A 14,561-nucleotide genomic window follows, 5' to 3' on the forward strand; every position below is an offset into this window, starting at 1 on the left:
CAAAGCGTCCGTCAACAGATTCTTGTTAAACTCTGCCTGCAACAAGTCTGAAATTCACTCCCTCTCATGTGATATTGATTAATCATCATCCTCAACAACAGTTCCATTATAAAGCCTTCGCATCAGAAAGGCTATGATTAATAATAATTAGAATAATTAACTAATTATGCAAAATCACCAGTAGGCAGAGCGCTCTGAATACGACATGCCATTTCACATCATGATACAAACATGACTATCTTTCAGACATTAAATAGTGCTTTGAACGTTTATTTCAAATTAAATAGAAACGCAACCGTGTGTTTGTAGCCACGTGCACAATTGTGTATAAAGTCACCCCCCCGCCACACACACACACACACACACACACACTCACAGATCATGGCTTCGCATCGTCTCAGCATCACGGGGTAACTTTGCCACAGAGTGTGCGGCTCCATCCGTCTTCATAGCACCATGGGGTGACGCTTGTCTGCTTATTTAGAGCCTCTCCACCTCTTACTCCTAAAATGAACTGAGCAGCAGAATGAATCACAGGGGCCGATCCACCTCCTACACAACCACTACATCACTAAATCAACCACTCCCCCCTCCCCCCCCCCCTCCCCCAGCGCCTACCCCCCCCCCCCCCCCCCCACCGCGCCTCTCCCCCGTCCTCCCCATTGTTATCATAATCAGATGGGACAACTACCCAGGGTGCACCAGCCTCTCTACAGCCCGCACGGCTGGCACGGGCCCTGTGTGTGTGTGTGTGTGTGTGTGTGTGTGTGTGTGTGTGTGTGTGTGTGTGTGTGTGTGTGTGTGTGTGTGTGTGTGTGTACTTGGAAGCCAACATACATTTTCTGCCGTTCTTTTTTTTTTTTTTTATCTTTTCAAATTGACAGATGATCAGCCTCTCTCTCTGTGTGTGTGTGTGTGTGTGTGTGTGTGTGTGTGTGTGTGTGTGTGTGTGTGTGTGTGTGTGTGTGTGTGTGTGTGTGTGTGTGTGTGTGTGTGTGTGTGTGTGTGTGTCAGTATAATGAGGCTACTCAATTTCCCATGTGCTTTCAAGAGAATCCCTCTATTGTGATTGACAGACAGCTACAAACTGTACATGAGGATGTTTTTGCACTCACTCATACAGGCACACGCATGTGATTTAAGTAAGATACTTTTTTTTCAGGCTAATAATGTCACTTTAGTCGTGTAATAGTCAGAGAAGATCACATAACTCTGTCAGACAAAAGACAGGCAGACACACCGATTGAAAAAACAGCACCCCAAGCACATACACTTATTCAAAGACTGGCACATGAATGCTTACACAAACATATATAAACACACACACAGACACACACACACACACACACACACACACACACACACACACCTCCCAGCTATAAAGCCATCAGCTGTTACATTGAGCTCGGTGGACGCTGCGTTGCCAAAGCTCTGCCAGAAACATCAGCACCAATAACCGGGCCAGTCAACAAACCTGTCAACACTGGTTTCATGGAAACACGCAACGCTTGACGCTTCATAAACCTGATTCCTGGCAGTTTCAACTAAATCATTCCCACCAAAGGGAAACACTTTTCCATTAGAATTTTGATTTCCCACCCTTCATGTTCTCTGTTTTGTCAAATGTTTGCTTTTTAAGCAAAATATGTTTGACAGTCATGTCAAACACATTTTGCCCCAACATTTATATATCAAGCGGGACTTTTAATTCATGAGACACTCGTGGCCCCAAGATATCTGATATGAATGAAAAGAATTATCGTTTGTAGAGCTCAGAGTTTTTTTAAGACTGGCCCATATCTGCCTGAAGACTGAAACCATTTACAGGCTGACAGAAACTAAGGTTAGCAACCTGTAAAATGATATGCAGCCAGTCCTCCAAAACACACACACACACACACACACACACACACACACACACACACACACACACACACACACACACACACACACACACACACACACACACACACACACACACACACACACACACACACACACACACACGATCCTTCATCCTTCAAGAATGTCTCTTAAAGAGAAGAGCTTCTGAAAGAGCCTTTCTTTATAAGTTTATGGACGAGCTGCTATTAGATACTCCACTGACAAACAGACTACTAAGGCGGTTGTATCAGCAGTAGTCAGTTGATACGTCTGCCTTAGAACACACACTTTATATATTGAGCAATGAATTTATTTCATCATACATTATTTCCCCCTATTAATACCAAAAAACACTGTTGGATGAGCCTTGGCATGGGGTCAAACAGAAAACAAGCCAAGAAAGCATAGCGCTAATGAACTCTGAGTGCAGTTTGTTTAGAAGTCCTTTGCTGTCTCTCTCCTTGCTCATTGGTATCACATGCCAATGCCACAAGACACACATCACTGATCATTTACCCAGGCATCATCATTACATGATACCTAATTAGTTAACATGAAGGCCTATACTTTAATACTCGGAAAGGCTTTTTTGAACAGTGTTTCAATAATAATAGTTAACTAATTATGCAAAAACGCCAGAAGCAAATGACTGCTAATTTACCCCAGCATCACTGTGAAACACGTAGTCAGATAACTTAAAGGCCTATACCTTCATACCCAGGACGTCCCTGGGCATTAAAATCCCCAAGCTTACCATTCGTCATGCATGCCTTTGCCTAGGTCAGTGAACGACATGTTTAGTCGATAGCGTTCCTTCTCCGAGGCCGCAGGATTCTTCCTGAGCGTGTACATATGTTCTCTCTGCCGCGGGGCGTGGCAAGTGACCCGTGGCCCGGCAGCTGGGCACCAGCAGATGTTTGTCAATATAATTAATGCCCACAAAGAGGCGACTCATTTATGTTAATGTTAAGAGAGCCGGAGAGGAAAAGCGCTCAGCATTCATCATTTACCGGCTCACAAGTCGAGGCGACGGCGCCACAAAGGCGGTTTGAAACGGAGCAGTTCGACCCGTAAGGACGGGTTCAAGTTATCTGTCATGTCCCGTCTAGCGGTCGGTTTCAGAACAGAGTTTAGTTTCTCTATGAATCATATTTATTTGATGAATTACTATTTTGTTCATTCTTCCTCATTGGGCCCCACATATTCACTCAATATTAATTCTTTCTTTCTTTCTTTCCGTCTTTCTTTATTGTATTTATGTCTGACATCGTCCAGCCAGCGTCTGCACACAGCTGTCGTTCCGTCACATGGCTGTCATCATCCCAGAACCCTGTCAGGAGCTCCTACCTGCAGCACCAGGTGAGTCCACTTGTGAAGGGAGAGTCGGCCCACCGTCCTGAAGCTGACGGACAGCAGGCGCGGCCCGCCGGACCGACCGTAGCGGAGGACCACGGCCCGGTCCGAGGCGGTCAGCGCAAAGAGCAGGAGGCCTCTGGCGCTCTTCTCCAGCAGCAGCCTGGAGGAGGGGAACACAGGCAGGCTGTCAGGGGAGGGACGCCACACTGGGGCTAAAGCACCACTACTAACCACTGCTAACCACTACTAACCACTGCTAACCACTACTAACCACTACTGGGGCGGCATGGGGCTCAGGAGGTAGGGCGGGAGGGCCGGTAACCGGAGGGTTGCTGGTTCGATCCCCGGCTCCTCCTAGCTGAGTGTTGGTGTCCCTGAGCAAGGCACCTCACCCTGACTGCTCCTGACGAGCTGGCTGTCGCCCTGCGTGGCTGACTTTGCCGTCGGTGTGTGAATGTGTGCATGAATGGATGAATGTTAGGCAGTATTGTAAAGCGCTTCGAGTGGCCACTGGTTAGAAAAGCGCTGCATAAATGCAGTCTGTTTACTTAAACTACAAGTAAAGTCTGTTTGTAAAGATAATGGTAAAGTGTAGCTGTAGCAGTGTGTGGATCTGGGGGTGGAGCCTGTAGGTCCCATTACGTTTGACATTTATACAGGTACATTGAATATCAATATTTTACACGACTATTAGCTTTCTGCATTCACCCACGCAAATGTTCTCTCACTCGCTCCCCCTGGCCTGGCCTATCCCTAGTCCCTTGACCGCTCTCTCTCTCTCACGTATAAACTTCTGTACATTGGCACACACATGCAGTGTAATATTAACCACCATCACATACATTTTATGGGGAATCATAGCTTTTATGAACTCAGGCCAACACAGTCCGTATATCACAGAAAGTCATGTCCGGGCGAGAGAGGTACGCTATACATGCATAGTATGGAGAGAGAGAGGAACGTGTGAATAATGGGAATTCAATTAGTTGAAGAATAACAGCTAACCCATAACTGAGCAGAAAGATTATCATTCTGAACCATTAATCAATTGTGTACTAATTTGACACCGAGATAAAATATGTATGTATGTAATAATGTTGAGAACACAGACATATCATTTCAATATGTTACATTATAATTTCAAAGATTTAATATCATTATATTGAAGGACTTATTCAAATATGTGTTGCTTGTGAAGTTACTTAAGTGAACCCTAAAGAACATAGAAATAAAAATGATCATTCAAGATCCAAAGTTATTATATTATAAACAAAACATGGGTATGGTCAACGAATCATCACACACACACACACACACACACACACACACACACACACACACACACACACACACACACACACACACACACACACACACACACACACACACACACACACACACACACACACACACACACACACACGTTTTTCTAAAAGTATCATGGATGGATGTGGTTTAAAAATAACCTCTCTTTCCTATTCAAGTAGTGAGACGCTATTGGCTTATTACCGTGATCCCAACGCCCTCTCATTTGTCTGCATCTGCCAACCAATGAAGAGCAATCTGGAGATTTAAACACTTGAGGATAATGGCAGAGCGAGTGGAGCGGCGATATCTTGATGACAACAGGTGGCTGCCTCTGTTCATTGTTCGTCTGGAGGAGTGTTCAGGGGGGAGGGGGTTGTTGTTGGAGGGGGGGGGGGATGTCAGAACACACTGGGCTGGAGCGAGGGGCGAGGAGAGATGGACAGAGGTGAGGATAGAGATCTCCTTTCATCTGGTCGCTTTGATGGAAACCAAGATGGCCTCTTATAACAAAGGCTTGGGAGGGGGGGGGGGGGGGGGGTACGGCCAACGAGGAGGCAACATACGAGAGGGGGCGGGGGTGGGGGGGGGGGGAAAGAGCGAGAGAGAGAAAGAGCTCCCATGCTCCGAGAGATTTCATTCAGCCACGCTGGTGTCGAGTTCGCCGGACCAAAACAACAGGACTCTGTCTGTCATCCGAGTCCCCAGACAAGCGCTTCACAACAGCAAAAATCTCGGCTCGAAATGTCCAAATGACAGCTCAGATCTTTCCCATGATCGCCCCATTATTCGAACATCTCCTCAACAAAGGAGCCAATGAGTACTGAGCATGCGAGATTCGCACGAATCCCTGGGACTGCCTGCTGGCATTTCCCAACAGCAGAAATATAAGTCATAGATAAACAACGCAAAAAACAAATGTCTGCAATGTTAACCAGTATGCAAAATCTGAAGGAAAAGACTTGTATGACGATTGACAGCTCCTGTACGGGGATTCACTCTACTTCTGAATCCGGGAAAATACTATTATCTTACGTAATATCGCTTGAATTCGATATCGGGCATCGAACATAGGACAATGTAGGAGGGAGTTGGATGCCCCAGCTATGTTTCACAATCCTGCTCATGGAAAGAATCAAACAACAACCATTAGGTTTGAAGAATGCCTGAGGTCTCCTATTAAGACACGTCTCTCTGTGTTCATAGACGTGCGGGACGTCAGTAGCATGTAGCACGGCGCTAGCTGGTGCTATGACGTATGTGGGTGGATCAGCTAGCTGAAGCCTCCCTCAGGGTGGGTATAGGGTGTGCTTGAGTGTCCTCATGCGTGCGCTTGGCTAACCGATCTGCGTGTAACTCTGCACCGACCGCTGACCGCAAGAGACACACTAGTACACCCCTGTCCCCGTCCCTCACACGCAACACATGGGTTTAACTAGGACATGACAGAGTGGTGGTGGCTAGCTTGTCCTCTCTGGGACAGGGCGCGGGGGGTTATACAAGCGTGACGCCTTTGTCTGGCTCCTCTTTGTCAACATGCTAGGGGTCCCCTGGTCTTTTCAGGGTTCTAGAGTTCCTCTTCTCTGGTCATGGATACTACATTAAGGAGACATGTTCTACTTGGAAACTATTTTGTGTCTTTGTGAGATTACCTGTAAAACTTTGTTTTGTATCCCTTCCCTCAAGCTCAATTAATTTGATACTACGGTGATCATAAACATTAGAAACATTACTATACAGTTCTCGTGCCCAGAGTCATTTTATCTCCACTCTTGCTAGTGCAGACTGTTTGAGACGTCACATAAGATAAGGGTAATCTCTGCCACAACTTGAATCTCAAATGGAAGAAATGATCAATCCATGGGTTAAGTATGGATTAAATAATACCTTCTTGATTCAGGTCAAGAATATATGTAGGCCTAATGCAGACATTTATATCTGTGTCAGTTGTACAAAGAACCCCCTTAATGTGATGAAACATTCCAAGGATCCACCAACAAATCATATCCGAACCTTATGAAGGCAGATCACTGGACTATACATCGGCCTAAAGGACTGATTATGGTCCCACGTTCACGCAACGCAAGGAGGTTACGGACCCCTTATGTCCTTGCGGACCCTCCTTGCGTCCACCATAAGGGCCGGACGTGCGTCTCCCCAAAATCGTAACCTTCCGGCGATGCGACGCAGCAGCGAGGGCTGTGATTGGTCCGCTTACTAAAACCCGACGCGGAACCATAAAGGTTCGCGTCTGCGTCGAAGCGTCTGCGCGGTCGCTGCGTTGCGTGAACGTGGGTCCATAATCAGCCCTTAGGAGACACAGCCAAGCCAAGACGTCCTGAGACCAGACTGAACCACAACACACCACACCACACCACACCACAACACGTCACAGCGAAACGTACATCTCTCCCGGGGCGGAGGGCTTGATCCAGACCGCCAGGGTGAGAGACCCCAGCGGGCCGAGGTCCTGGGCGGGGGGCGAGACCAGGCATCCCCCCGGGGTGGTGTTGAAGACCAGGCTGCCCTGGCCGCTGGTAGGGGCTTCAGTCCCCTCAGGGTGCGTCCTCTTGGGGCCGGGGGGGCCATCATGGGGGTCCTCCGCGACGCACAGACCCCTGGTTGGGACACAGAAGAGGAGACCATGTCCTTGTTTCACTGATTGGATGTGTGAACCTCTGTAGATCGTCGGCCCGATTCAACTCAAAGCCCGACCAGTCGACGGAGAGCAGTTATTATATTTAGATGTAGACAGTACATACAGTAAACAGTAGTAAACAAAATATTAATTAGTATTCATTTACATTTACATTCAGGGCGTTTAGAAGACGCTTTTATCCAAAGCGACTTACAATAAGTTAGGGACGGGCAACGATCATCGAATAGTCGAATAGTCGTCGTCACGTAGAAAATCAAATCGTTATTTATTACACGGCTCTTCTCAATGCTGTTGAGCGCTCCGTTCACTTGCATGAGCCTTCACAACTTCCGGTGGTGAATAATTTTTTGATAATTCACCCTTGCTAAGCATATAATGACCGCTGTCAAGGAAAGTGTTTTCTTTTCTTTTTCTGTCGTGTCCCTCCGCAAGTAGTCCGGTAACTTATCAACCCCAGCGTCCTCGGTTGCTAAGCAACATCAACGTCTTTGGCGGACTATTTCTCTGCTGATCAACACTACGAATGCTGGTAACAAATGAATGTAAAAAGACACACCGTGTGAAGTTATTTTTTTGGCCATAGTTTCCATATGCTAAAGACGTGTCTAGTTAACCGTCCTGCAGGCTGTGTTCAGTAAAATAAATAGCGATCTGCTTTTGGCGCATGTAGGCCTATCTGCCTGAGCCAACGTTGAAATCATTTTGATGTTGAATGTTGATGGCGCAGTTGTTGAAATAAACAGGATATTATTTGAATACTTCTCAGCGAATATTGAATAGTATTTCTTGCCAGAAATGCGCATCCCTAATTAATACCAGAATTAATTCGATTTTTCACTGTTAAAGTTAGTTTTTTGCGTTTAAGATATTAAGTGATTTCTTGCCCAGGATCCATGGCTGCCTTTGTGAATGTCGGCACACATCGAATAATCGATTAGTCGTTCATACCCCCCACTGATTATTCAACCATGAAAAATTCGAGTTATTCACATCACTACAATAAGATTTTCAGAAAAAAGACAAAAAACAATATGTCGCTTTCGGTACAGCAAGGATGTTCATAGAACCAAGTGCCGAGCACTAACAATCACTAGGTTAACCCATTCCCCCTTTACAACAGAGACAGCTAGGCTAAGAAGCTACACAATTGCCAGGACGTACAACACACACTAAGTGCGTACATCGCGTGCCAGGACGTACAACCCACAATGCGTGCGTACATCGCACGCGATGTACGCACGCATTGTGGGTTGTACGTCCCCCGTCCGTCAGTAGCCTAGAGTCTGGTCCCCCCACCTGTGAGCGGGCAGCAGCAGGGGGGCATACGGCGGCGTGGACGACCTCCAGGGGCACTCCTGGTCGCAGAAGGCCCGGGCGCAGGACGCCAGGCCGGCCGGGTGCGGCGGCGCCCGACAGTAGCTGCTCCTCCCTGGGTCACCGCAGGAGGAGCGCGCCGGGGACGTGGAGACCGGCTTGAAGGCCGCGATGTTCTCCATCCGCGGGAAATGGCCCTGAGGGACGACCGGAGGGTTCAGTGGGTGGTACTACAGGGGTTTACATCGTGGGACGGGATGATTAGTCGTGGTGGCTGACTCCGCCGTCGGGGTGTGAATGTATGAATGAATGGGTGAATGTATGAATGAATGGGTGAATGTATGAATGAATGGATGAATGTATGAATGAATGGGTGAATGTGAGGCCATGATGTAAAGCGCTTTGAGCGGCCACAGTTAGAAATGCGCGACGTAAACGCAGGGATTTACTTGGTACAACCCAGACGCGTTAAGGTGTCTTGGGCCGGGGGGGGGGGGACAGGTGAAGGTTTCACTGTCCCTCCTGTTCACGTTCTACAGAGCAAGGTACCCCGAGATACCCCCGAGATACCCCCGAGATACTCCCGAGATACTCCCGAGATACTCCCGAGATACTCCCGAGATACTCCCGAGATACTCCCGAGATACTCCCGAGATACTCCCGAGATACCCTAACCAGCTCCGTACTGGTCTGGCCAAGCGGAACAGAGCTAACTGGTACTAGCTCTGCTCATTCTGCCTGTTGTTATTTCACCACTATTGATCTGCATTGTGAAGGCTGTAGTTGCAGTCCGTCACCACACGGGGTGCATTTGCAGATTAATAAATAGTGGTGGCAGGTTGATTGTGGGCATTTTTTCAGGTTGTAAAGACGATTGCAGACTAAATGGATAAAGCGCATTAAGTGAAGTCCAGGGTGAATATATCATTTGTTTCAAATGTATGTGACTATGTTATTTTTCATAGGTTTTTAACAGACCATTTTGTACTGGATGTCATGTTTTAGTTGGTTTATTTAAGTCAATGAAGAATTTAGGTTCATGCAGCCAAATATGCAAATCTGTTAGCTAAGAACCAGAGGGAGAATTCTGCGTATCCTGGGGTGAAATCGGGGCGCAACATGCGAGTCTGAGCCAAATGGAATTATTGCAGACATTTATGATGTATTGCATTTGTATTTTTGAAGATATGATTTACTTTGTCACACAAACAAACATTCAACTATTGTGTCCTGTTTAACTAATTCCCGTGTTCCACTGACATGAATCTGAACTCCCGGCAAGTCCGATAAAAGCAGCTTAATGGTAGTGCTAATATGTATTAGATATCTAACTTACAACCTGCTCAGAACCTTAAGCTGCCTCAGTGGTTACTACTACTACGTCGTTTTACCCGGGATGTGTACTGACCTGGGACATCACAGAGACACGACCCAGGTGGAAAAACAGTAGAGGCATCCAGAGCAAGACTTCCAACCACTTTGTAACTCCCATGGTGCCTTTCATTGGTTCTTCATCCTCGTACTTCTGCTCTGGTCGTGTTTCAGAGAGAGGCCGTCAACAAGAGGAAGCAACATGTCCTCCCGCTGCTCCTGCTGTCCCGGGTTCGTACGGATCCACTTGTGGAGCCGGAGTCAGAGAGACGATTGCCTCGGCCATCAATCCATCCCTCCCGGAACTCCTCTGGTGAGCTTTATTCCTTATGTGGGATTCATTTATGTGTTCATTCATCAGTCACATTACTCTTGTATTCCTCTCCTTTGTGTTATAATCCGTGTTGTCCCATCGTCCTCCCTGCGCTCCTGGTTCGTGTCCCTGCTCTTCACGTTCTCTACTCCTCGGTCGTTTCAGCCTCAGGGCTCCCTGTTCAAAAATTAGGGGGAAAAAAGAGAATTCAGGAACCCAGTTTGGAGCAGAGTGCTCTAGAATCGCTTGACGGCGCTCTAGAATCTTATCAATATTCTAGAACGCTCCCCGGAGCTTCAGGCAGCTGGATTTCCTCCGGAAGTCGTCCAGTTGCACTTGAATAAATGATGACGGTGATGGTTTCCGAGCGGCTCTCGGACAGCGGTGGCATTTCCACCAGGCCAGCAGCCCCTGGGGTAAGGCCACGAAGCTTACCTCCCTGTACACTGTCACACACGCAGACCTCAACCAAAGCCCTCACATGATAGCTAGGATTTCACACAACCTGAGAGAGAGAGGCTGAGAGAGAGAGAGGCAGAGAGAGAGAGAGAGAGAGAGAGAGAGAGAGAGAGAGAGAGAGAGAGAGAGAGAGAGAGAGAGAGAGAGAGAGAGAGAGAGAGAGAGAGAGACTGGTCAAACTAAAATCCAACATGAGACAAATCTGAGAAGAGTGAAATGCCATGCAGGCCATTCCCCGGCCAAAGCCTAAACTATCATGTCCAGCTTGATGGATTCACAGCTCAAACTGATACAGCTACATTGCTTTATCCCTCTCCTTCATTTCAATTGAATTAAATATAGCTTTTCCTCTGACATATGGGCTCCGTTTTTTTCCCTATAGAACAGTTTCCACACAGCAAAGTTTGGGGGGGAAATTGAAGCTTAGTCTAAAGCTCACTTATTACAATACTTTCTGGTCTGATTCCCCGTTGTATCACACCCCCAGAAAGAGTCCTACATTTGAAACACGGTTTGGAATGATTTGCACTCTCCTCTCCATAATGCCATGCAGTAAAACGGACGAGAGGTTTACGGTCTGTAATAATACACGGCTGCAGGAGACTGCCCAGCAAACATGTAGATCCAGCCCTCCCCTTTCATAGAAACACACCCTGAAAATACAGAGTTTTATTTTAATTTACCTGGACTGGAGCGCTGCTGGGGACCCGTGAGGTTCAGACTCCATAAGAGAGGCGAGGTAATAAAGAATATTCCACTTGTTGCGCTGAGTTTAGACAAACGTGGCGTCACTCTGACGCACCTGTGGTCACTGATGCACGGTCGACGGTGCAGGAACGGGGTGCTGGTTGGTGAACATGACACACACAATGTTCCAGTCTGTCCTTACCCCACACACTGCTGCAGGTCGGGTCAGACGTTCACACACACACACACACTACTGCAGGTCCGGTAAGAGGTCCAGTCTGCCCTCAACTCACTCAACATGCGGCGCGAGGCGGCCAGCCGTAAGCAGATTAGCGCGAGGCGCCATCTGGCCACCAGCGCGCGAGGGGAGACGCAGCTTCCGGAAACAAAGTCATGCGGTGAGAAACTTGAGCGCGTCGGGAAGTCGAGAAAAGAAAACAAACACGACGCGTGCGTCAACGTGCGGTTATGATTGACGCTGACAGCAAGCCATTAACGCGCGTGCTGCGTAATTACCCCCCGCCTGGTGCCTCGCGGGGATGCGCGCTGTTCCTGAGCCCCCCCAGCCGCGCGCGAGCTGCGTCAGGGTTCAACAAGTGTCCCTCAGATGAGAGGGAAGCTTAGGGTTGCTAGGCAACCTCGGTCTGATCAAGACACTTGTGTGTCAGACAGTGTGATTATGTTGGTGAGGAATGGCATTCAGTGAGGTTGATTAAAGCGAATTGATTACAATCGGAATGTTCTCATACATGTGTTATGTAATGATGACATAGTGTGGATGCACCAAATCAATAAACGTCTGCAACACCTTGAATCTCACATGGAAGAAATAATCAATGCATGGATTAAGAATTGATTAAATACCTTCTTGATTCAATTCAAGAATATTTGCAGGCCTAATGCAGACATTTATATCTAGCAAGTTGTATTAAATGTTCTAAATTATATTATAGTCAGTTGTACTAAATGTGATGAAACATGCCAAGGACCCCCCGTCAACAAAAAATAGCCTAGCCTTAGGAAGGCGAATCACTGGACTTAACATCGGTCTAAGAGACACACCAAATACATCCTGAGACCAAACCTTACCTCACTACAACAAACCGGACCACACTACAACAAACCACATCATACCACAACAAACCACATCATACCATAAGATATAACACCATGCACCATAAAATAAAATACCACACCATACCCTACCACAAATCAAACCATACCTCACCATATCACACCATAACATAATACCATAACACAGCATTACAGACCACAACAAAGAACACCATGCATAATAACATACCAAACCATAGCCAATCAAAACATAACGCACCAAATCCTTACACAGCATAACATAACACAACCTACCATGAGGGTATTGTGAATTTAAAAACATAATTGAACGTATTCAGTACATATACACATGTAGTTTCTAGAGTATGTATTAACACACACACACACACACACACACCTTCACACAGACGAGCACACCGTAGTTTAGATTGTATGCTGAAGCACTATGTATTCAAATTGGGTAAACATTTCAGCAGGAAAAAATGTGTCTTATATTTTTCCCTGTCGACAGGTTTTTATGTTATCGCTCTAATCGCGTTTGAACAGCTGCAATTTGCTTTGGTTGAACAAAGGCATTCTAACTAGGTTTTAATTAAGTGTTCCTAATGACCTTAAGGAGATTAGAGGTTTGCCTTCTAATCAATACTAGGCAGAGAGGAGCAGAGGAGGGCAAGCAAGGAGAAGGGAGGTGGCAAGGTATGAGGGTGGGAGAGGAGAGGGGAGGAGAGGAGAGGAGGGGAGGAGAGGAGAGGAGAGGAGAGGAGAGAGGAGAGGAGCGGGGAGGAGAGGAGAGGAGAGAGGAGAGGAGAGGAGAGAGGAGAGGAGAGGAGAGGGGAGGAGGGGAGGGGAAAGGAGAGGAGAGGAGGGCAGAGGGGAGAGGAGAGGAGAGGAGAGAGGAGAGGAGAGGAGAGGAGAGGAGAGGAGAGGGGAGGAGAGGAGAGGAGAGGAGAGGGGAGGAGGGGAGGGGAGAGGAGAGGAGAGGAGGGCAGAGGGGAGAGGAGAGGAGAGAGGAGAGGAGGGCAGAGGGGAGAGGAGGGGAGGGGAGAGGTGAGGAGAGGAGGGGAGGGCAGATGGTAGAGGAGAGGAGAGGGGAGGAGAGGAGGGCAGAGGGGAGAGGAGGGGAGGGGAGGGGAGAGGAGAGGGGAGGAGAGGAGGGCAGAGGGGAGAGGAGAGGAGAGGAGAGGAGAGGAGAGGAGAGGAGGGCAGAGGGGAGAGGAGGGGAGGGGAGAGGATAGGAGAGGAGAGGAGAGGAGAGGAGAGGAGAGGAGGGCAGAGGGGAGAGGAGGGGAGGGGAGAGGATAGGAGAGGAGAGGAGAGGAGAGGAGGGGAGGGCAGATGGTAGAGGAGAGGAGAGGGGAGGAGAGGGGAGGAGAGGGGAGGAGAGGAGATGAGGAGAGTAGATTAGGAGAGGAGAGAGAAAAGGAGGAGAGAGGAGCGAACAGAGGAGAGGAGAGCAGATGAGGAGAGGAGAAAGGATAAGGGGAGAAGAGAGGAGCAGATAGGAGAGAGGAGAGGAGAGGAGATGAGGAGAGGGGAGAAGTTGAGCAGAGACAATGTAGAGAGGTACACATTAATAATGGATGGAGGTGGCTGTGATCGGGGCTTGGGATAGAAAGGAGGAGGAGAAGGAGCAGAGTGAACAGGGAGAGATTCCAATGGGAGAGAGCAGGGTCTGGATCACAGGGAATAGAAGGGAAGGAGGCTGGGGGATTAGGAAGAGGAGGGGGGGAGAGAGGGAGGTAGAGAGAGAGAGGGAGAGAGAGAGAGAGAGAGAGAGAGAGAGAGAGAGAGAGAGAGAGAGAGAGAGAGAGAGAGAGAGAGAGAGAGAGAGAGAGAGGGGGAGGGAGGGAGGGAGGGAGGGAGAGAGAGAGAGAGAGAGAGAGAGAGAGAGAGAGAGAGAGAGAGAGAGAGAGAGAGAGAGAGAGAGAGAGAGAGAGAGAGAGAGAGAGAGAGAGAGAGAGAGGAGAGAGAGAGAGAGAGACAAACAAACACGCTGGATGGATTGTGGTGCAGAGAACATGTCAATATAAGGAGCTAAACTCGACCGGATGGTCAAATTAACGTTGAGCTTAACATATGAAGAATGAGCAATTGTTCACAGGTTAGGTCTATAGTTGACTCCAGTTGTTAAGAACTTTT

The 14,561-nt window shown here is 47.9% G+C and overlaps 1 protein-coding gene across 1 annotated transcript in view; it reads right to left on the bottom strand.

The window, feature by feature from the left end:
- The window catches only part of ush2a (Usher syndrome 2A (autosomal recessive, mild)), a 94,744-nt gene extending 84,809 nt beyond the window's left edge, over nt 1-9,935 (bottom strand). The window contains exons 1-4 of the mRNA XM_030377423.1: nt 9,927-9,935; nt 8,501-8,715; nt 6,951-7,163; nt 3,232-3,400 (exon numbers count right to left, since the gene is read on the bottom strand). Of these exons, the coding sequence (XP_030233283.1) occupies nt 3,232-3,400; nt 6,951-7,163; nt 8,501-8,715; nt 9,927-9,935 (606 nt within the window). The remainder of the gene's footprint in view (nt 1-3,231; nt 3,401-6,950; nt 7,164-8,500; nt 8,716-9,926) is intronic.
- Between the last annotated feature and the right edge of the window lie 4,626 nt (nt 9,936-14,561).

This window comes from Gadus morhua, chromosome 14 (assembly GCF_902167405.1).
Source record: "Gadus morhua chromosome 14, gadMor3.0, whole genome shotgun sequence".
Taxonomy (NCBI): Eukaryota; Metazoa; Chordata; class Actinopteri; order Gadiformes; family Gadidae; genus Gadus; species Gadus morhua.